Source organism: Impatiens glandulifera, chromosome 7 (assembly GCF_907164915.1).
Source record: "Impatiens glandulifera chromosome 7, dImpGla2.1, whole genome shotgun sequence".
Lineage (NCBI taxonomy): Eukaryota > Viridiplantae > Streptophyta > Magnoliopsida > Ericales > Balsaminaceae > Impatiens > Impatiens glandulifera.
Window position 1 is genome coordinate 5,054,546 of NC_061868.1, and position 23,333 is coordinate 5,077,878.

At 30.9% G+C, this 23,333-nt stretch overlaps 3 protein-coding genes and 1 non-coding gene across 7 annotated transcripts; 2 read left to right on the forward strand and 2 right to left on the reverse strand.

The window, feature by feature from the left end:
* The first annotated feature begins 590 nt into the window (after positions 1-590).
* LOC124944795 (15-cis-phytoene desaturase, chloroplastic/chromoplastic) lies at positions 591-5,704 on the forward strand. Its single transcript, XM_047485138.1, has 15 exons — positions 591-751; positions 987-1,215; positions 1,307-1,439; positions 1,624-1,712; positions 2,177-2,234; positions 2,352-2,507; positions 2,824-2,972; positions 3,090-3,209; positions 3,635-3,848; positions 3,937-4,039; positions 4,226-4,273; positions 4,664-4,709; positions 4,814-5,001; positions 5,209-5,371; positions 5,498-5,704. The coding sequence occupies exons 2-15, from the start codon at positions 991-993 to the stop codon at positions 5,555-5,557; spliced, it is 1,752 nt and encodes a 583-aa protein (XP_047341094.1). The 5' UTR covers positions 591-751; positions 987-990; the 3' UTR covers positions 5,558-5,704.
* A 1,813-nt stretch (positions 5,705-7,517) lies between these two features.
* TRNAL-AAG lies at positions 7,518-7,598 on the reverse strand. The gene has a single exon. It is a non-coding gene; the product is annotated as a tRNA-Leu (tRNA).
* A 1,339-nt stretch (positions 7,599-8,937) lies between these two features.
* LOC124945130 lies at positions 8,938-9,662 on the forward strand. The gene has a single exon (XM_047485511.1). The coding sequence runs from the start codon at positions 9,047-9,049 to the stop codon at positions 9,644-9,646; it is 600 nt and encodes a 199-aa protein (XP_047341467.1). The 5' UTR covers positions 8,938-9,046; the 3' UTR covers positions 9,647-9,662.
* Positions 9,663-15,435: 5,773 nt separating this feature from the next.
* On the reverse strand, positions 15,436-20,427 carry LOC124945028. 4 transcript variants are annotated; one of them, XM_047485394.1, is made up of 4 exons: positions 20,410-20,427; positions 19,192-19,370; positions 18,882-18,947; positions 15,436-18,511 (listed from the first exon to the last, which is right to left on the reverse strand). In XM_047485394.1, the coding sequence occupies exon 4, from the start codon at positions 18,444-18,446 to the stop codon at positions 15,576-15,578; it is 2,871 nt and encodes a 956-aa protein (XP_047341350.1). In that variant the 5' UTR covers positions 18,447-18,511; positions 18,882-18,947; positions 19,192-19,370; positions 20,410-20,427; the 3' UTR covers positions 15,436-15,575. The 4 variants fall into 4 exon arrangements, with proteins under 4 accessions (XP_047341350.1, XP_047341348.1, XP_047341347.1 ...); XM_047485392.1 differs by having other exon boundaries at positions 19,187-19,370; XM_047485391.1 differs by lacking the exon at positions 18,882-18,947.
* Between the last annotated feature and the right edge of the window lie 2,906 nt (positions 20,428-23,333).

Consider the following 23,333-nt stretch of genomic DNA (forward strand, 5'->3'; position numbering starts at 1 on the left):
TTAGATATAAATAGGGGGAAAAAATCCATAATAACACCTTTTGTTAATAAATCAAAATTCAAATATGAAGAACAATTATATGAATGTGAACTAATTTAATGATATGAGAAAGAATAAATTATATATATATATATATATATATATATATATATATATATATATATATATATATGAAATTGAGATTATTTTATAAAAACCCATAAAATAATTATTTAAAAGTTAAAAAAAAAATGATTTTTTAGAGATATATATACATTTACTTTTGACTTTATTAGACTGAATTAGACTGCAGATAAATTATTTTCAAAAAAAAATCTTTTTGGTGTTTGATTTTTGTATGAATTAGTACTACAAATTTATACATAATAAGGTCTAATTTGATTCAGCTTATTTTTATTTAAATTATATGTTTAATAGATTAGTTTGATGTGTTTATTTATACCCTTAATAAATACAATTTATTATTCTTATTTGTTCCACAATTAAAGCTTAATCAAACTGGTCCTTAATTATCAACTGTGTGTGTGTGAGAGAGAAAGAGTGGTGGATGATAGAGAATATACCGTCCATGATAAAACCAGGAGTGATTCCAGAAATGGCCAAAAACCCATCAGCCAACTCTGTAGTAATCAAAAACCCATTTCAGAATCCTTTCGATTCTTCTATAATTCACCACCAGTTGGAGCAATTCGTAGTCTTTCCTTCTTCAATTGCTTAAGCTTTTCGCTGGTATTCGCCTCCCAGAATTCAGGTCAGAGATCGCAAACGAATTGTCCTTTTTAGTTACTGATTTTCTTGTGTATCGAAAAAACAGATGAAATGCCGTTAATTTCATCTTCCTGGTCTTTTGTTTTCTCAATTGGGCGTTTTTATCTAGATGATGAATCTCTTTTTTCAAGTCTATGTTTTGAATTTGCGGTGTTTATTATGATTTGATTAAAGTATCACTTGCTTAACCAGCTGTTGTTGTTCATTGGATTTACTAGAAACATGTCTCAGTTTGGGAATGCTTCTGCTGTTAACATTAGTGGACAAAGCAAAGTCTTGAGTTCTTTAGACTGGCGTTCAACATGGAGAGACAGTTCTTATGCTGTTCAGAGGCAAACCCACAAATTGTCATTTGCAAAGAGTCATTCTATGGGTCATAGACTGAAAACATCTAATGTACACTTTAATGGGATGAGACAGCAGAAGGATGATGCACACTTATTGAAGGTTTTCTTTTTTTATATATGTTCTAACAAATCTACTTCCCATAAAGAGTTTATTATGACTAATTTTTTTTCTTCTTCTTTAATCTTGAAAGGTGGTTTGCATCGACTACCCAAGACCGGAGATTGATGGTGCTGTTAATTTCCTGGAAGCTGCTTCGTTATCTTCATCCTTTCGCTCTTCCACCCGTCCTGAGAAACCATTGAAAATTGTAATTGTTGGTGCAGGTGAAATATGTTGTTCCAGCTTTATTTGACTATCTTTATTATTGTCCGATTTTTGCTATTTGAATTTATGAATGACTTGTGGTTGGTCCTTCAACCTGTGTTTCTTTAACTAGTAATTGTTGTACACGAACATTTTACAAAGGAGAAAAGAAAATAGGCAAACTTATAAGTTAGCTTGTTGCAGGTTTGGCTGGATTATCAACAGCAAAGTATTTGGCCGATGCTGGCCACAAACCTATATTGTTAGAAGCACGAGATGTTTTAGGTGGAAAGGTATATTTGTTTAAACTTCTTTTGTTTCTGACTTACAAACATATGCAATGTCTTCTTTACAATTTCTGAATAATTGGTTTTATTTTTCTTGTCTTGGTTGAAATTAGTTCAATGAAATTACACTACCTAAGCTGCAAAATGTGAACATGTTAAAGGTTGAGAAACTCATGTGTAATTGCCATAAACACTGCATTTTTTAAGCATAATAAAACTTGTAATCATTTTTTCCTCTCTGCAAAATATCCAAGGTAAATGACATTAGGTATGAAAAAGAGTTGTTTGAAATTTACTGATAAATAACAGAGTCCCAAATCCACCAAGATGCTCTATAAAACTGTTTAGCTAACCTTCTTTCTTGTGAGCACTATTCCTTTGTTATTCATTCCCAATGTTTGTTTATTATCCTCATTATCACTCGTTGATATTAATCTTCTCGAGATTAAGAAGGATCTTTTCAATGGCAGTTGGCTGCATGGAAAGATGAGGATGGAGATTGGTATGAGACAGGACTACACATATTCTGTAAGTTAAAGACAATGCTACAATTCATTTATCCCTAAATTGATTTTTAGTGTGTCTCTTCCATGGCCTTTTTATTTCTCACCTCAATTGTGTCTTCTTTTTGTTTGCATGATGAAGTTGGGGCTTACCCAAATGTGCAGAATCTTTTTGGAGAACTTGGCATAAATGACAGACTTCAATGGAAGGAACATTCTATGATTTTTGCAATGCCAAATAAGCCTGGAGAATTCAGCCGATTTGACTTCCCAGATGTTTTGCCAGCACCATTAAATGGTTAGTGAATGATTATTATCCCAATAACATGAAGATGTTCTTCACTTGTCTACCGAAAGTATTGCCCTAATGAAGTTCCTGTCAAGAAACAAAATCTCCTGTGTGCAATATTTGTAAATGATCTCATGATTGATTTTCTAGCATCTCAGGTCACTTTTTATTTTTTTGAAAAAAAGATATAGGATGACCATGAGATTGACAAGGTTTTTTTTTTGCTTAAGTTACAAAATAAAGGATGAATAAACATTTCAGAGTCTTATCAATTTTATGGTATCTCGTGTGCATTTCTTTGATTTTAGTCAATTTCATTTTGCAGGGATATGGGCCATCTTAAGGAACAATGAAATGCTTACATGGCCTGAAAAGGTCAAATTTGCAATTGGTCTGTTGCCAGCTATGATAGGTGGACAAGATTATGTGGAGGCTCAAGATGCTTTTAGTGTTAAAGAATGGATGCTAAAACAAGTATGATTCTTACTTCCTTTTAGAATGTGAAGTTTTCCTTTGGTTGTCATGTCTTCTTTTATCTGGAGTAGACAAATGCTATAATTTATTCTCTAAACTTCTCCTATTGATTCTTAGGGTGTACCAGAACGTGTAACTACTGAAGTTTTTATTGCCATGTCAAAGGCTTTAAACTTCATTAACCCTGACGAGCTCTCAATGCAGTGTATTTTGATTGCTCTTAATCGGTTTCTTCAGGTTTGTTATTTCAATACATTACAAGCTTGTTTGAGGAGCAGATTTTAAAAAAAAAGTTTGATAAGGGATATGAGATAAATGTGTTTATTGTGTGTATTGTCCAATATGCCATTTGAATTGTGTAAGTGAAAAGACAAGACTGCCCTTCAAATGCATTTATAAAGAAAATTAAGATGAAAGGTATTTTAATGTTTTAGTTGATGATTTGAATGATGTGATTGATGATGGATAAAGGATAATTGTGGTCCAATATTGACTAGTTTTTTTTTAACTTTTTTCCTGGACTAATAATTGGTTTATATATTAAGATTTTTGGAATGATAAAGACACAGTTATTCTACACTTCTATGCATATATTGATTAGATAAGAATACAGTTATTGCCTTTTTTATTATATGCATCTGTTTAAACTTAATATATTCCAGGAAAAACATGGTTCAAAAATGGCTTTCTTGGATGGTAATCCTCCCGAAAGGCTCTGCATGCCTATTGTTGATTATATTCAGTCACTTGGTGGTGAAGTTCGACTGAATTCACGAATCCGCAAGATTGAGTTAAATAGTGATGAAACTGTGAAGAGCCTTATACTAAATGATGGAAGTGTTATTGAAGGAGATACATATGTATTTGCTACCCCAGGTACTTCTTTAATTACATCATCTAACAGGTTTCATGATTATCTCTGCATCAAAAACATTTATGTTCCTAATAAATTATTTCCTCTTAGTTGACATCTTCAAGCTTCTTATACCTGGAGAGTGGTCAGAGATTCCTTACTTCAGAAAATTGGATAAGTTGGTTGGAGTACCTGTCATTAATGTTCACATATGGTGCGTAATGAATTTGAATTGATGTTCTTTTGTAGTCAATATTTTTTGTTATTTTCTTTCTGGATTTCTTTCGGGAATTGTTGCTTACTTTGTTGGTGATAAATAATTTATCTTATTTTTTCTTCGGAATTAATTTGTTAGTGAAAAAATGAAATTTGATGCTGATACCGTCCATCAACTTGGCAGGTTTGACCGAAAACTAAAGAACACTTATGATCATCTACTCTTTAGCAGGTTTGTTTTAACTTTCTGTTCTTCCTTCTCATAAGAGATGTTACTTTAACTTGTATTTACTCCCACAAAATGGATTAGGTGGGGAAGTTTGGTCCATCTGAACAGGAAGTGGTACTTTTGTTGATAAAGTGAGAATAATATTAAAAGCATGTTCATAAACCTACTCTTGTCCATTGAAAAACGCAATACAGATCTCCTTGACAGACATTGAAAAATAGTTTGATAGGAGCCTCTATTTTGAGGGTTTCTTTATAAATTCATGTAATTTGTTTTATTTTTATGCATGCTTGAATGAAATGGGCCTTAAAAAAAAGTATTTTTCTTTTCACTCAAAATCCATTTCATTAACCATTTCACTGGAGAACTTACATTTCTTGATTTGTGATGCAGAAGTCCGCTTCTCAGTGTTTATGCCGATATGTCATTGACATGCAAGGTAATTTTTCAGTGATTAATTTGAGTGGTAGTAACTTTACTATATTATATTAAATATTTTCTTGGTTTAATGGTAGAATTGTAATACTTGTTCAACATGAGCAGGAATATTACAACCCGAATCAATCCATGTTGGAATTGGTTTTTGCCCCTGCTGAGGAATGGATCTCACGCAGTGACTCTGACATTATTGATGCCACAATGATGGAGCTTGCAAAGTTATTCCCTGATGAAATTGCCGCTGATCAGAGCAAAGCAAAAATATTGAAGTACCATGTGGTCAAGACACCCAGGTTAACTATTTCTGTTGGATTTCTCATTCAGGTGTGAATCCAAATGGGATCACATTTGAAAAATATATGTTTATGAACTTAGTGTGACAAATTCAGTTTTTTCTATTTTTATAACTGCTCTACTAGATTCAGATCCAGATCTAGATATAGAAATCAAAGTGTAGTGTTTCTTATTCTTGGACATCGGTTGTTTCTTCTTTGATACAGGTCTGTCTATAAAACTGTCCCAGATTGTGAACCTTGTCGTCCAATTCAAAGATCTCCAATAGAAGGATTCTATCTAGCAGGTGATTACACAAAACAAAAGTATCTGGCTTCAATGGAAGGTGCTGTGCTCTCGGGAAAGCTATGTGCGAAAGCCATTGTACAGGTATATTTTAAAGATTCTTCAACTTTGATTTTTCTTTTTTACAGTTCAATCTTGTTTGGTATTGAAAAAAAGGTTAGAAATTGTGTTTATTTATTGGGAATTTGGTCTTTGTGCTAAACAATGCAGGATTACGAGTTGCTTAATTCTCGGAGGCTAAAGAAGATAGCTGAACCGAGCCTTGCATGATCGAAAGGTCTAGTGGTGCAGTAAATTAGTGCTAAAAGATAGAACAATAATAATTTATAGAAGTTAAAATTTCCTGATTTCATTTCAAAATTGATGAAGTTTGGTTTTGGATATTTATATTGGATGCAAAATATGTTTCCCCTTTTGGCTAAATGAATCTGTCATATAAAAGATCCGTTGGCTAAATGTTTAAGATTGTTTATGATAAGCTGGCATGTCTCAAAAACTTGGGAAATTTTGAAGAACAATCATAGATTTTATTTTTCTTTCTTGATAATCTCATGATCAAATTGAGTACATAAAACATTAAAAAATTTATCTTTAAGATTTTTTTTAATAATAAGATGTTTGTGCAAAGGAATCTTTTGTGAGAGAGAATAATGCCCATGTGCATTAATTTGTTTATTTGAAAAAAAATTTGATATGATTGTATAGCTCATTTGATCTTATCTCTTTGTCTTCCATTTTTTAAATGCATTCAAGTTTGGTGGAAGCATTTCAAATGAAAAAAAAAAAGTGATCTTTCAACAAATTTTTAGATTATGATAAAAAAAAATGTTTTAGATGACTTTTTTTCTTTTCTTTTTGGGTTGAATTAAGTTTAGTGGAGGCATTTGAAATGAAAATGAAGTGATCTTTTAACCATTTTTTATAGGATACATAAATTCTTGGCTTTGTTTTTTTCAATCATAGTCATAATCATCTTCTCTTTATATCATTTAATTAATTAAAATATTAAAAAAACAATTACTTAATTTTTTTTATCATTATATATTAATATATTGTAAAACTTTTTATCAGCAAAAAATCTAATTTCTCAAAATCACCTCCCATCAATCTTTTTTTTAAATATCAAAATTTATTTAAATAATCCTAACTAAACAAGTTCTTAGATGATGTTTTTTTTCAAATGACCATTTCTTTTTAAATTTGATTGACTAAGTTTGGTGGAAGCATTTCAAATGAAAAAAAAAAAGTTATCTTTTAATACTTTGGAATAATGGTATCGATTGGTATTTGATACTTTTAGACTATTATTTATTTATTTATGAAATAAGGAGAACTCTCGTTATATTGTCAATTAAACCCACTCTAAATAATATATTTTTTGTTTAATAAATTTTATAAAAATTATTAAAATTGTGAACTCAAACTCCTTGCCCTAAACAAGATATGTTCTAAAAAAACAAGATAGTAAACTCAAATTCTAAGATATGTTTTGGTTGCATTAAGTTTGGTGGAAGCATTTCAAATGAAAACAAAATTATATTTTATTAAATTTATAAATTATTATACAAAAAAAAAAATTAAATGACTTTTTTTCCCCTTTTAAGCTGCAAACAAGTATAATCAACAATGTGTTGTGAATTAAACTCGTCTCTAAATAATATATCTTTTGATTAATAAATTCTATAAAAATATTAAAATTATGAATTCAAACTCTAAGATACAATAAATAAGACTAAAAATTGGATAAAAATTATTTGTTGAGAAACTGAAAATTATATTGATGCTTTATATAGTAGAGCAATGCACAACTAAACAAAACAAAAACAAAATGGTAAAATAACATAATTGTACATTACTCTTCTAAAAGATGATTAACTTATCAATGTTTCAAAAATAATTCCATCAATGTTTGAAAAAAATTATCAACATTTTGCTTTACAAGTATTGAAAATTATGTTGAAATAAAAAAAGATTTAGAATGTCTACTTTTCTAACTGGTTTGGCTTGCATTACAATTTTTTTGTAACAAATTGGTGATTGGAAAACTTGGTTTGTATACTCAACATGAATAACAATGGATTTTGCAAATGTTTTATTTTCAAGGGTTTTACATAATTATAGTTTCTCACTAGTTTTTTTATATGATTTAGAAAATATGAGTTCCAAAACTGTTAAAATATCAACTCTATGGACTAGGACCGTGAATGGAAAAACATGACAAAAAAATATATGTTGACAGTGGGATTTGAACCCACGCCCTTTCGGACCAGAACCTTAATCTGGCGCCTTAGACCAACTCGGCCATATCAACATTTTGATTATAAAATTATATTTTCTCGACCATATCAACATTTTGATCCTAAAATTATATTCCATATGATTAACTGTTATCATTCTACATTCTCTACTCCATTTCTCTTTTCCAACACCAAGACCTCTAACAATATAAAGAATAGAAAAACAAATATTTACGAGTTTTTAAATAACTGAATACAAATGCAAGTTTAGAAGCTCTAACAATATAAGGAATAGTCCATTTGATCCATTGATTTGAAGATTTTGTATTCTCCTTGGAGATATACGGTTCCTATATAGGAAGGAGAATTAAATAATAGTATTGTTTGGTTCATCAAGTTCATGGAATTATCAATGAAGTTTTGCTCATCCTGTAATTTTCATATTCACCCTTTCACAACTAGTCCAATGAAGAATAGTGTTTGGTTCATCAAGTTCATGGAATTATCGTTGAAGTTTTGTTCATCTCAAAATATTCATATTCAACCTTTCACAAGAACCTTAATCTGGCGCCTTAGACCAACTCGGCCATATCAACTTGTTGTTAAGAATAAACCATTTCGACAACTAGTCCAATGAAGAATAGTGTTTACCTTATGTTTATCTTCAAAGTTTTGCTCACCCAAAAATATTCCAACATTGACAACTAGTACAATGAAGAACTAGTCCAACAAAGAATAGTGTTTGATTCATCGAGTTCATGAAATTATGATATGATTATCATTCAAGTTGTGCTCCACCGAAAATATTATCTCTTTTGACAACTAGTTCAATTAATAACTAGTCCAATAAAAAATGGTATTTGATTAATCAAGTTCATGGAATTACAATATGATTATCATTCAAGTTTTGTTCACCCAAAAACATTCCTCTTTGACAACTACTTCAACAAATAATAGTGTTTGATTTATGAAGTTCATGGAATTACTATTGGATTATCATTCAAGTTTTACTCACCAAAAATATCTCTTTAACAAGTATTTTAACGAAGAAAAGTATTTGGTTCATAAGTTCATGAAATTACCATATGATTATCATCAAAGTTTTTCTTACCCAAAAATATTCCCACTTTGATAACTACTTCAATGAAGAATATTATTAGTTTTGTTTGGTTCATCAAGTTTATAGAATTACCATTTGATTATCATCTTGTTCACACAAAAATATTTTCACCTTGGACAACTAATTCAATGAAGAATGAAGAATAGTGTTTGAAAATATAAAATAAAAGTATCATAAAGCAGGAAAAAAAATAATATTAAAAGATTTAGACTTTAAAAATATATCTTATACTTATAAAAATCCATTAAAAAAAGATTTTCTGATATTTTGAAGAGCATATTCAATGAAAGCCGCAGGAAAAAAGAAAAAAAGAAGATAAGAAAATAAAACTTTTGTATCCTTTCGTCTTCTCCAACTAATCCAAGCACAATCTGAAATCCTAAAGAGAAAAAAAGAACAACAATGATGATGATTACAACAACAATGAAAACCTCTACATTGAGATCTCATTTCTTCTCTCTTTCCCCAATTTCACCTCCATATCTCATCCCCAAATCACATTCAAATCTTTCTCGCAAGACTTCCCAAATAATCTTGAACACAACCCAGAAACCAGAAGAATCATACAATCAGTTTAATCCTCTAAACCTACAAATCCCCACATATGAAGATCCCTTCGATAATCTAAGCCTAAACCCATTTACTGAATTACCTCTTTCGAACAATAACCGTCCCAAGATTATGGTAGCCGCCGCCGGCGCCATATGGGTTGGACTTGCTCTGTTTCTGATTGGTGTCGACGGCGAAAAGGCACTGGCTTTAGGTCCGGAAGGTCCATTAATGGAAGAATTTTGGGATAATATGAGAAGATATGCTCTTTATGCACTCACTGTGAGTACTGGAGTAGCTTATGCTGTTTTTCAACCAATTTGGGAACTTTTAAGGAATCCAATTTCTGCAGTTCTTGTTTTGGTTATCTTAGGTGGAAGTTTTTATATTGTTTCTCAAGTTCTTTCTGCTATGGTTGGTGTTTCTGAATTCAGTTATCAATACAGTTATTAGTTTTCCTTTTGTTTAAGGTTTGTTTCAGATTTCAAATGTTGTTGTTGTTCATCTTGATTTTGTAGTTAAGGGGAGGATTGAAGTTTTTATTTGATCTCTTTGTTCTTTTCATTTCATACCCTTTTCACATATACTCATATTTTCATGTCTTTTGAGGGATTTGGAGGTTTCTTGGAAGTTACAATTTGGAAGGGAGAGTGAACTTCTAGGAAAGTTTGCAAAATTGTACTTCTTGGAGTCTTTGTTAAGGTTCTTCCAATGTCAAAACTAGCATTCAACCCCCCTAATCTTGGAAGTTTCAATTTTAAAACATTATTTTGACCTAATTTCATAGGATTATGATTGGAAACATCTTAGTTGCGAACAATATGGTGCCTTTTGGAGAGTTTAACGAGAAAATAAGCATGATTAGTAAAACAAAACTAAAAAGAGTTCTCTCAAAGTGTTCTAACTTTAAAGACTAAGAGATTGATGCTACTAGAGATATTAGTTTGGAAGTCAACATCGCTAATTTACAGATTTTTGCTACATCGGGGTCGAGCATCAATGTTTCTTGTCATCTGTATTTCTATGTTGGTGATGACTTATTGATGCATTTTTGTTTTGAAAATTGTATTAATACATTACTTTTAAATGTGTGAAACTTTTGATTCTATTACGTAAAGCATGAAAACTATGGTACAAATGAAAGAGATCGAGATTTTCAAAAGAACTTAACTCAACATAAATCTTGATACCCTTTCATGATTAAATTTTTTAACTTTCACTCAACTAACGTCAATGTGAATTATTATTTTTTATCTTACTATTAGGTTATTTGAAAACTCATATAGACTCTTAAATAAGACTTTGTGTTCTCCTTACCTTCTCCACCAGAGTTTTCTCCTTCTCAAAAATCCCCCCCACTCGACGAATGCTTCTCTAGGGATCCACATTTTCGAAAGATGGTTATATAGGGTTTCATCTCTCGACACTCGTCTATCTATGAGACATTTTTTTCTACAAATGCCAAAATACCCAAACATGAGAATGAGATGAACATGCATCCTACAAAAGCAAGCATTAGATATTTTGCAAAGATTAATTAATACCCACAATTATGTAACTTGGAAGCATAACTCATGTTGTGTTTTTAATTAATGTATAGATATCTATGAATGGTCATTAAATGGGAGCTAGCTAACTAGCTAGGCTTATCATATAATGTTGAAAAATAAAAGAAAGATCTCAACATATCTCATATGAGATTTTGTGTTTTAAGTTGGTTAGGCCAATATAAGATATGATTGAATACTTTATAAACATTACAATATCTTATATGATCAGTGCTATTGCAATTGGAACTCACCCATCTTCCCCAACATATATGAGATTGTGTGAATCTTCATCTTTCTTTCTTTTTCTTTTCTCTGGTGGATCTTGTGTGTGTTTGAATCTTCATTTCTACACATATTACAGCCTAGCTAAATCATGAACATACATTAAGAGCTTCATTTTATGATTTTTATCTTGCCTTCTTCTCTAATTATCATATACACCCCTTATCTTCTCATGCATTTTCTTTTTTGAATCTAATTTATTTTAGTGTTTAAAAAAAAATAAAAGTCGGGTATGAACTGAAAAGAGTGAAACAACTTTCACTAGATCACAAAAGTCTTTGTTAAGAAAATTTGGAATGAAAAACCATTACAATGTTCAAATAATGCAATTCTAAATTGAAGAAAATTAAGAAGGTGAAATATCAAAAACAACATCAAAAGTCATAGAAGATTATAGAACTCTTCATAACATGAAGTTGAAATTTAGGAGACAATTTTTTCCCAAGTAGTTTAAGGTGATAAATCAAATCATGTTATTTTAAATTATATATATACACATGTATATCACAAATATATAATGAATTGTGTATATAAATATATAATGATTTTAGTATGAATAATATTATCCAAATGTTATTTGGGACTCGAATTTGAGTTATTTTCATCAAATTAATGTTTTAAACTTTAAATTGTGTCATATAAGAATTAACAAATCACACTTTTAATAATTTGAGATTTTGTCCCAAACAAAAGAACACCCCGTATTCTTATTTTAACATTGTATTTTTTAATTCATAACTAATTTATCACATTTATAAAAAAAATATCATTTCTCTTTTTATTTTCTCATCTCTTCCTACACATCACATACTTTTTTAAGGCATTCAAACTACTACATCCGACAATTCAAAACGCGTATATCTTGAAAAAAATACTCAATTTAAAAAAATAAATACGTTCAAATTAGTAAATCATACACAAAATTATATCGTTCCGAATTTCGGTGAAAAATAAATACTAAATCAATTTTTTTCTCACATCACACATTATTTTAGTCACCAAAACCACCTTCGATAAATTGTAATGCATGAATCTCGAAAAAACACTCAATTTGACAAACTACGTTCACGTGTAGGAAAAAGAGACGAGTCGATTAAGCTCGACGACCGGGAGAAGCAAAACAAAAAAAGGATTTGACCGAAAATAAACAAGGAGAGGAGTGAAAGGTCGCATACTGAGTGGCTAGTTCGTTTGAGTTGCTTCGGGGACTCAATTTCCTTGCTCCAAAGGAGATTTCGACATTCTTCTTGTCATCGGCCTCAAATGAATGGGGTAAACAAATTTTGGACTTTATGTTGTCAGCTCTTTTACTGTCCTTAGTCCGACTAATTGTCTCTTTTGTCTATTTATTAATATAGCACAAATTCGATCATTTTATTTAAAACTTTTACAAATTAATTAGAAAAACAAAAATAATACATTATCAGTAATATTTTATTCATTTCAAATAGTTAAAATTTGACATTTGAAGTCTTAAAAAACAATTTGAAGAGAATAAAATTTGAAAAGTTTTGTCTTTAAGTATAAATTTCTTTAAACTAGTTAAGTTTAATAATTAAGTAATTTAAAGCCCACCAAAATCATACCACCTTGGTTCACTTCAACACATAAATCCATGCAAATCCCACAATTCTCGAAGCTGGCCATGTTCAATGTCTCACTCTTCCCCTAATTAATTAATGAATTAATCAAAATCAAACATGATACACCCTTTGGTTAACTTCTAAGTACAAGTTGACCAAATATCCTCTCCTTTAATTGCATTGATAGATCAAACCATATTATTATATTTATACATTCAAAAATCCTCATTGATCTCCTATAAAAACATCATCTCCCCCTCTTCATCCCTTATAATCAAAATCTCATTTCAGGGTATTAGCTATAAGCTTTTTTTCCCCTCCCAAATCCCCATCAACTTTCCTTAAAAAACAAACAACAAAATCATATACATGGCTAAAGCAAAAGGAACTGGATTCACTAGAAAATGTGCTGCACTCTTGAAACAACAAAGAGCCAGACTTTATATCCTTGGCCGATGTGCCTCTGTTCTTATCTGCTTGCAAATTCATGGTCATGATGATTAATCTCCATCCATCCCTTTTCATTTCTTACCTTCTACAGCTAATTTCATGTCATTATTGGCTTGCATCTATCTAATATTGGTCTCTCTATCTCTGTTTCATTCCCTTTTCTCTCCCATTTCTCTCATTTTTTACCCAACTGGTGATCAATGATCATAAAACCAGTTGGGTTTTTGTTGTTTTGGATCCATTTTTGAAGGCTATTATATGGGTTCAATTTCACATCCATTTGGTATCATCATTTGAAGAGAAAGAAATAGAGAAAGAGTGACAAACAATTAGAAAGATGCAGTCTTTGAAGGATTATGTAATCTGATTGATAGAAGAAGAGAAATCTTACCCTGCTGCAGTTCAGTCCTACTCCTAGAAGAAGGCAATTAACTATAATAATAATAATATCTACTTATTGGATAATAAGAATATTGTATAATTATACTTATTGTTATTCCTTATGATGTTAAGTTTGTTGTAAAATATTGCACTTATACTACTAATTGTGTTTCTAAATGTCTACATATATAAATGATTAATAATGACAATAAGAATAATCTGTATTATTATTATTATTAGTAAGTTTTCATTATTCATTTATCTTCCCTTTTTTATTTTGAAGGATAATACGATTCTTTAGAGTTCCGACACATTTAAAATATGGTATTATGATATTACTATAGTTTGGTTTATCGGAATTGGTACATAAATTTTCTTATTCGATAATGTAGCATTATTATACACAATAAAAATCAAGATTTGAATTGGATTAGAAATAAATTGCAAAATTATTTTATGTAAAAAGTTGATTATTAATGTGGTAAAACAATAATTTAAATTTACTTTCAATTCATCTCCCATTTTTTTTACTTTTATTTTTTTTATATGGTATAGATATATGCATGTTTAAAAAATAAATAAATAAGAGATAAATTTAAAACTTTATTAATTTTCTCCTCTAAATTGGGTAATAATAAAAACTGTTTATAGAGCCTTCAGGGTTTTTCTAAAAAAAAAAAAAATTGAGTTCTAATTTAAAAATCTTGTTTCATGAAAAGTGAATTATTAGTGTTAAATTATTAAAAAAATCAAATAAAAACAATTTATTATTTTGATTGTTGATTGAAATAATAAATAACTGATGATGGAATTTAAGTTATTTGGTTTAAAATAAACCCATATCAAACAGGACCTAAGTCAATGATGGAAATTTGAAAATTGTATCTTCATGTGTCACCAATCAAGTCATGTCATGAAACAAATGACAAACAAATATTCTTATACGTAATTATATATAATTAAATAATGAATAATTTTAATATTTAAATAAATAAAAGACTGATTAAATAGTTAAAATGATAATTAAATTTTGAGATAAAAAAAACTTTAGACAAGGCCTAAGAACATCTTTGTCATTATTTATTTTTTTTAATTTTTTTTCATTCAATATTTATAATCATAAATTCAATTTTACAAAAGAGATTTTTTTTTATAAATATTAATATATATATAAATAAAATAAAATAATAATAAATTAAAAATCAATGATATTTTAGTGATTTAATTAATAAATTAATTTAATGAATGAAAATAAAATAATATTTAATTTGTTTGAGTTATTAAAATAAGAGGAGTGATAGAGTAAGGGAATTTGGTGAGGGAATTTGGTAGGGAATGACGTGTCATCACATTCATTGGTTAGAAAATGTAAAAGTGGGAGGAAAGAGAGAAAAGAGAGAAATTATTTGATTTTTTCAGCGAATAAGATTATGCCACATCATTCCCCACCAAATTCCCTCACCAAATTCCCTCACCTAATCATTTCTCTTAAAAATAATTCAAATCAAATTAAAAACTTTTTAAACAAATCATTTCATTCATTAATTAAAATAATATATATTTCATTTAAAAAATTATTTTATTATTATATATTTATACTATTTAATTTTTTTACCAAATTAAACATCTTCTCAAAATCACCCCTCAAATTTTTTTTTAAAAAAAAAAATTCCTATCCGAAAGTTATTTAAAAATAACATAATGGGTTGTTATCCAAACAACCCATAATCAAACAATACCCTGGAATCCTTCAAAATCAATATATTTTATTATTATAAAATTTTGCCCTAAACTTTTGCTACAACAATTACTTTTAGAAAAATACATAATGCATAATATGGTCTTAAATATTTTATTATACTATTCTAAATTATACCTTTAATGTCATATCATTCGTTACCTTCCCTAGCAAAAACAAATACTAATCCTAAATATAGACACCAAAAAAAGACAACCAGAAATAAACAACCAATATCCAGATTTCAAAACATAGGAATCAAAGGAATGGTCAAGGCATATTCTTAATAGACGAAAAAAAAAGGTATAGAATTTGTTTCTTTTATGTCTATCATCAGTTCTTGTAAGCTTTTTTCTGTAATTCAAGTTCTAAAAAAACAAAAAAAAAACTGAAATAATCTATGGTGAGCTATTCATTTGAAAAGTTGAAAGAAGTCTAGTAAGCTTACTTAACGTTTCTCTAGCCGCAACCGTGCCAGGATGATCCTCCCCCGATATCGCACTTCTAATAAATATCGCCTTCCGAATTAAATCATCCCCGATATCAAACAGGCCTCCTCTCATCATCAACTTAGCCCTCGTTTCCAAAACCGTAGCTCTCGAAAGCGCCAATTCTTGCCAAAGACACGGATTCAACTGAGCACTTGTCTGAATCGGTTTCCAACACAATGATCTATCCAACCACTTCTCAACCGGAGCCAAAAACGCCTCATCAACCGCCTCCAACGCGTCCGTGCAAAGCCTCAACAGCTCAAGCCCCGCCCTGCAACGCGAGAACGTGACAAAGGCCTTTATCGCGAGAGGCAAAACTACTTCCCTCACCAAGAAAAGCATGTCGGAAACCTTCAAATCCACAACAATCGGATCATTCCCAAACCCGAATAGAAGAAAACACGCCCCCCATATCTGCTCCGAATGTTCAGCAATCGAGCCGCGACTAACCACTGCTTGAACCGTCGCTTTCGCAACCCCCATCCCGCCTCTCCTTCGAGTGTAGGCCCTGAGGACGTCGTGGATCTGAATGCGGCCTTCTTTACTACATCTTCTCGCGATGTTAAACCTTAAAAGAATCGAACCTGCTTGTTCTTCTGATTTCTTTACGTAAGTTAACCCGCCACAAGCTAAGGACTGAACGAGCTTCTTCCAAGTTCGGGTGTGTCTATGTTTGTCAGGTATTTTGAATGCAGCCATAGCTAATAAGGAAACCGGAATAGGTTCGGGCGAGAACCAACCGCTCGCCTGAACCATCCTAGTCGCAAGACTTCTCGAACCATCCGCATGATCGAAAATCGAGAAACAAACCTCGAATAGTTGCAATAGGAATAAGTTGTTTCTCCTTAATAACGAGCTGTTGTTTTCCGATAGTAACGGGATAGGCATTCGGTTGATAGTGTCGAGAAGTCTACTCGGAGTTATCGGGAGCTCGGAAAGAATAGCTCCGACGATTGAGAATCCTAAGGTGAGTCTTCCGAGTTTCGCTTCAATGACTCTCAATGCATCAATTTCCGAAACAGGATAACTGACAGCAGTTAAGTTTCCTTGCATTAACGACATCGCTTCGATTTCGGATAGGAATTCGAGTTTTAGCGTTTCCAAATTCATCACGCGAGACAAGTTAGTGGATATGAGAATGTGGGTTTCGCCTCCGAAACGCGGGAGAAGGTCCATTATGAGTTTCCTGTCCCACCAATCCTTTTCGTTTTCTAGATTATCTATTACTATCAAAAATGGAATGTTTCTCATGAGCTCTTTCCTAATCCTGGCTATCGCGGACTCTTCCTGTTCTTCAAAGCTCTTAATCCTGCTTTTCTCGTTCACATTTTCGACACCAACATCCACCTCCAGAAACTGCCACAAGTTTAAATAATTCTGTCGTATGTATCTGCTTTCCCCTCCTACCCATAAAACCGACTTGTACCTTTGATGGAATCTATAAGCAAACTCGAGAAGCAGTTCTGTTTTTCCAATTCCAGATTCCCCAGAAACGCAAGCAATCCCTTTTCCATACACGATTTTCGTCGATCGTTTCCTCCTTCCACCGGTCTTCGCCTTGGCATTCTGCATCTCGATCTCCTTCTCTGATTCCTTCCACACAACGGGCTCCTTCCCTTTCCTATGTCCACCAATCGTCGTATTCTTCCTCCTCCTCTGTTTCGCCTTTATTTCAAAGTAGTCTTTTTCAGCCTCCCCAGTTATTACATCTCCGAAAAGCATGAACTCAAGCTCGGAAAGTTCCTTCTTCCTACCAACAAAATTCTCGTTTCGACTCAAAACAAACTCCTCCCTTGCCAACTTTTCCCTCCACCTCGTTATCCTATCAACAACGCTCCTTCTCCCTAACCGCAAAGCCAATAAGGTAACCGTTTGGAGTATGCAATCCCTCCAGTTACCATCATGAGCCTCGAGTTTCCATTCGTCGACGTGCAAAAGGGAATTAATAGCGTCTCTCCATTCCTTCTCCACTCCACCATAAACAAGCCAGACTTCTCCACCGTACTTCTCCCACAACTCCCCTCTTCTCTCGACTATGTCCCGAACAAGACAATCATCAGGACTCAAATCAAAATAAATCGGGACCAAATTCTTCTTTCCCGCGAAAAACAAAAGTTCCTCAATCGTATACGGGTTTCTGAAAGATTTTCGTGTTAAGATAATAACTCCATAACTACAAACATCCATCGCTTTCTCCACCACACCATGTTTACGAGAGTTGCGACAACGCGATCGATCAGTTACAAAGCAACTAACACCTTGAGCTTCTAGCTCAGCGCGAAGCCAGTTAGTGAATCTGATTAGTAAAGGTTTACGATCATTAAAACCTATGTACACGTCAGAGCTCCTCGGCCTATTAGAGGAAAAGATTGGATTAGTAGTAAACGACATCGCATTGAATCTTTGAACCTTCTTTTGTTTTTCTCTTTGCCTTTGGTATTCATTGCCGCAGCCTATACCATAACAGGAGAGTTTTCCGTTGGGAATGGCGGGGGAAGGTGACGGTTCGTCAAAGTTCTGAATGTCGCTGGAAGTGGATGCTGCTGGCATTACCGAACCATTTGATGAAGATAACCTGACGTTTGTAAGCGATTGTGGCTCTGGAATTGCAGGAAGAGATCTTGATGCCTGGGTTGTTGGTGACTTTGGAGAGAAGAATGGCGACTCTTTTGCAGAACAGAATGCTGAAGAAGAAGACGATAGGTTCCTCAGAGAGGCGCCGCCTCGCAGAGAACCCAATCTAGAGCTCTCTTCAAGAGTATCCATGGCGATGATCATAGAATCTCTTTATAACCATGATTTCTGCATTTAGACAGCTTTGACATTCTATGATGGTTCATAACCTGAAAATTTTAGTGAAAATTAAACAAATTTGAAACCAGAATCTGCATATTATTTGTCATGAGTAATGAAAACCTAGCTTTTCTGCAAACATCATATATTTCTTTACACAAGCATACAGGACAAACATGATTTACACTAAAACCTAGAACCTAGCAATCAAGTTCTATGCCAAACATCTAGATTCTAGGGCGAAATGCAAGGAGAAGCGAGCGGGCGAGCGAGAGCGAGAGAGAGAGAGAGAGAGATAGTATATGAACACATCATAAGGGCTAGGGCAATGTAGATTCAAATCAAAACTAACAAGAACTAAAATGGCAGATAGAAAACCAACTCAGATCTGATAACTGACACCAAAATCATGAACATTACCTTTTCTTTCTCATCAGTATATTAAAGTGAGAAATTGATCGCGAAACGAATATCCTCTTGATGAACCTGCTGAAGGAGAAAGAGACTAAATAAAGAAATCTTCATCGTCTATCTATCAATCTATCAATCAATCTATCTATGAATCTTTGAATTCAAAACTAAACAAGCAATGGAAAGCAACATTCACGGCCGAAGAAGAAGCAGATTCATTACCAAAATAAAGGTAGATTTGATTGAGGAATGTATTGAGCGGGGAAAACGAAAAGGAAAAAAGGAAAGAAGGTAACAGAGGAAACGGACTTTACCTTACCTTTTCAAAATCAATGAATTCTGGATTTTCAAAATATACTGTCCGCCGTCGACCAGAACAAGTTCCTTCTTAGTCCAAATCCAAATCCAAATCCAAATCTCTCTCTTTCTCTCTCCTTTTCTTCTTCAGACCTTGGAAAAACCTCTTCTTCTTCCTCTTCTTCTTCTTCTTCAGCGTGCCTGAACGACGAATTCAATCAATAATAATAATAAATCAATCACATATAAATTATGTTTGATGAAACATGTGAATGAAAAGTAAAAAAGAGAAAGTAATAAATGCTAATAGCTCCCTTGGGCTAAGTAAAAGCTGATATTTATCTATTTCTTTTTTAAATTTTTTTTGTATTTATCTATTTATTTTTCTTATTCATTTCAAAAAAATATCATCTATAACGAGTTTACGATAATTAATAATGTACGATCTCGAACTTTAGAAATTTAATCTCTAATCGTTCCAATAGTTGACCATACGTAATCAATAAATTTCCATACATAAGTAGTCGTAACCCCGTTTCAATTTATGCACGTTAATTTTGTCGGATATGCATAAAACGTCCTCTAATCCCTAATTCTATAAAGAAAGGTGTAGACCGACTCCACTTCAATTTATGCACGTTAATTTTGTCGCACATGCACAAAACATCATCCAATCCCTAATTCTATGAAAAAAAAGGTAGAATGCCTCCACGCAGACATGATCCACACTTCAATATAAGACGTTCTTATTGGGAATCGACACAAGAGACATATAGTTGGAAAACAAAATCCCGAGCAAGAAGAAAAGGCAAAATCCCGAAGGGAGAGGATTAAAGAACCATTGGTTCACTAATTTGAGTTTGGGAATCCATTTGTTGAATTGAATCATCTTGATCTAACAATGTGTTTAGATTAGATTCAACAAAATTTACAAGGATTTTAAACAACTTATAGAACAATGAGTTAAACAAATTTTCAGAACATTTGATCAGATACATTGCAAGATATGATCAAAACACTTATGATCAAAGTCTCAAATCAATTCAATCTACACTATAGTCCATAGATAGAGCTTATATATATAACACATCATCTAACAGTCTTAAATCAGAATAAAAGCCAAAAATTCATCAAAATCATTTCATTGTATTGATGATTGAAGATTGAAGATCTATTACAAGCAAATCATAAACTAGTTCATAACTTCATCCTATTCTAGTTATAAAAGCTGTAAATAGACCTTGAGTTGAAGATTTCGAATCGAAATTGAAGAAGACAATCTTCTTTCATCCAGCAGCAGCATGAGAGGTATCAAGAAGAGCATTTCAATTCAAGTATCGAAGATTTCTTAACAATGGAGGTTAGGTTTAGCTAGATTCAGCGGTTCTAGAGTAGAAAATTGAAATCAGAAATCGAACCGCTATCGATGATCAACTATGGATGGATTAGATTCGATCTCGTGGCGTTCTTCTTCCGCCGTCGTTGATCTTGAAGATCAAAATCCATAGAATCGTCGCCGCCGTGGCCTTCTCTTCTCCCTGTTTTCTCTACTCTTTCTTCTTCTTTCTTTTCTCCTTCAGCTTATTTCTTTTTCTTTATTAATCCTTCAGTTTCTTCTTTTGTATAATTTGAGACATAAACTTCTTAAGGCCTTGTTTGATACTTTGATTCATGGCTGCACAATATATAAGTAACTCCAACATATTACTGACTTATTTAAAATAAGTCTATTTAATAATGCATATTTATAATTACCTATTTTTATAAACTTAACTACTTAAGTAAAAATATGAAGCTTATTTTTTTTAAGTAGAAAAATATTAACTTTTATCATTTTAAATTTAATAAAATTCCTCTTGTATACCAAGTTGTATTAGATTTATTTTTCTCCATACAAGAACAAATAATTTATTTAACTTTTATGAGATTAATAAAAAAAAATATGATCATATCTAAATTAATTATAAAATAATATATATATAAGAAAATAATGATATATAATAAATTATAATTTAATATATAAGTTAAAAAAATATTAGTATTTATTTTAATTATTTAATATATTAAATTATATATTTCAATATAATGAATATACTAATATAATTAATATATATGTGTAGAATAGCTTTGATGTGTTTTCTTTTCATATTATTTTAAATATTCTCAAATCAATTTAAATATTCAGTATTTTAAATTTAAATATTTATATTTGTTAATTTATTTTTTTATCTTTAAATATTTAAATTATTAAATGTTTATTGTTTAGTGTTTGTATCTTTATTTTTAGTTTTATACATATTATTTTTATTTATTTTATTTTATAAAATGCCGAATTATGGACTCTTTAGTGGGAGTTGATTTCATTCGTCTTTTTAAAAACCTTATTCGTCTTTTTTCAAACCTTACAATTTAGGGTTCTTTATTATTAAAATTATACACAACAAAGTTTTTATTTTAATCGTTTGAAACGTAGTTTTGAAATCTTCATCAACTCGGAGAAGGGACTGAGTCATTGGGTTACTAGTTGACCTAGTTCAACTAGTGGGTTTCATATATTAATAAAATAATACATAATAGTAAAAATTCATCAAATTGTTTATACAATAATAGTCAAAGTAGTGATTAAAATTCAAAATATTATTTCGCAATTAGAATATGTTCATATCCTCTATTCACAAACTCTTATCATAAATTAATACAATTAAAATAAATATTAACTAATAATTATTCGCAAAATGCTCTCACTAATAATTTTCCTTTCACCATTCTTTTCGCGAGATGTTGTTTAAACCGATAATACCTTCATCCTCTATTAATTTTCTACTAGAGACATATGAGTCTATTTTCATTCTTATTAATTATTGAGTCTTCTCTACAATGATCCCATGCATGATCAAATTTTCCTCTTATAAAAGTTTGAGATTATACACTTGAAAATTTTAGTGTTGCATTTGCTGGTGTTTCTCCAATAGAATTTATGATCAAATTACACATAAAAAATAAAAAGATAATCTAGAGACCTAATAATCACTATATGAACTATAAAATATGAACCTCAAAATAATATCAAACTATTATCATTAATTATATGAAATATGAACCTTAAAATAAGCCAAATTTTGACAATAAAATTATAACAATAACTTAAAAGAAGTAGAAATAAAAGAAACTTTAATTGAATTATGCGAGGGACAAGGTTTCAAATCAAACTATAACATCCGATTTTTTGATAACTATGTTTTTATCTAGAGAAAAAAATATGTTTAAGTTATGACTTACAATGCTACATGAAATCGTTTTCTTAGTTTGGTAAAAACATAATCATCTAGTTCAGGTAGGAAGTAGAGCTTGAGGTGAATGAAAGAGTTTTCCATTCTAAATGTCTAAACTAGAAATCGGTAATCTACCTAAATGAAACTAAAAATAAGTAAACCTAAATGAACCAAAAAACGGAAAGAGAGGAACTGAGAGAGTAACAAGTGAGAAAGAAAATAAGTGATTTTCGGATAAACACGTTGTGTAAACATGGGCTGTCGGATTTCCGGTCTAACCGGCGGGTTGGTTGAGTTTAACTGGGTTGATTGCATTTTCAATTTTTTCATCAACTCAACCAGTTTAACGACTGATTCACAGAGTTTTTCAGTCTGTCCAGCGGACCAAACCCGGTTTCAAAACTATGGTTTAAAAACCATTATTATTTGCATAGATATTAGTTAAAATTTAAATTATAAATCATAGATATTTTATTTATTTATAAATATCACATAAATAGTAAATTAACTAGGTAGAAACCATTAAATAACTTTAACAATAATATTTATTTTAACAATAATAAAATTATTTAACAATAATATTTATTTTAACAATAATAAAATTAAAAAATATATATATGGAATTTTAATTATCCTACTAAAGAACCTATACTTTTATGAAATAGGTATTTTATAGATATTATAATATACTATTTATTTAATTAACTTTATATTATATTGATAGAAAATCAGTAACCAGTTAAATGACAATATTGTTCAATAATTTGGTATATAAATTATAAAATTGATTTTATTGACTTAAAATTATAAATATAAGAGATGGTTAAGATGAACAACAACATTTTTTTAAATAAAAATTTATCCTACACTTTCTTATTACATACAGTTTTAT

What these genes read in the sequence shown, in the direction of transcription:
- LOC124944795 (XM_047485138.1), top strand. Translation starts at nt 991, where the DNA reads ATGTCTCAGTTTGGGAATGCTTCTGCTGTTAACATTAGTGGACAAAGC. An exon ending in GTCATTAATGTTCACATATG is followed by an intron (nt 4,040 to 4,225) that starts GTGCGTAATGAA and finishes TCAACTTGGCAG; the next exon opens with GTTTGACCGAAAACTAAAGA. An exon ending in GATCATCTACTCTTTAGCAG is followed by an intron (nt 4,274 to 4,663) that starts GTTTGTTTTAAC and finishes TTTGTGATGCAG; the next exon opens with AAGTCCGCTTCTCAGTGTTT.
- LOC124945130 (XM_047485511.1), top strand. Translation starts at nt 9,047, where the DNA reads ATGATGATGATTACAACAACAATGAAAACCTCTACATTGAGATCTCAT.
- LOC124945028 (XM_047485391.1), bottom strand. Translation starts at nt 18,446, where the DNA reads ATGATCATCGCCATGGATACTCTTGAAGAGAGCTCTAGATTGGGTTCT.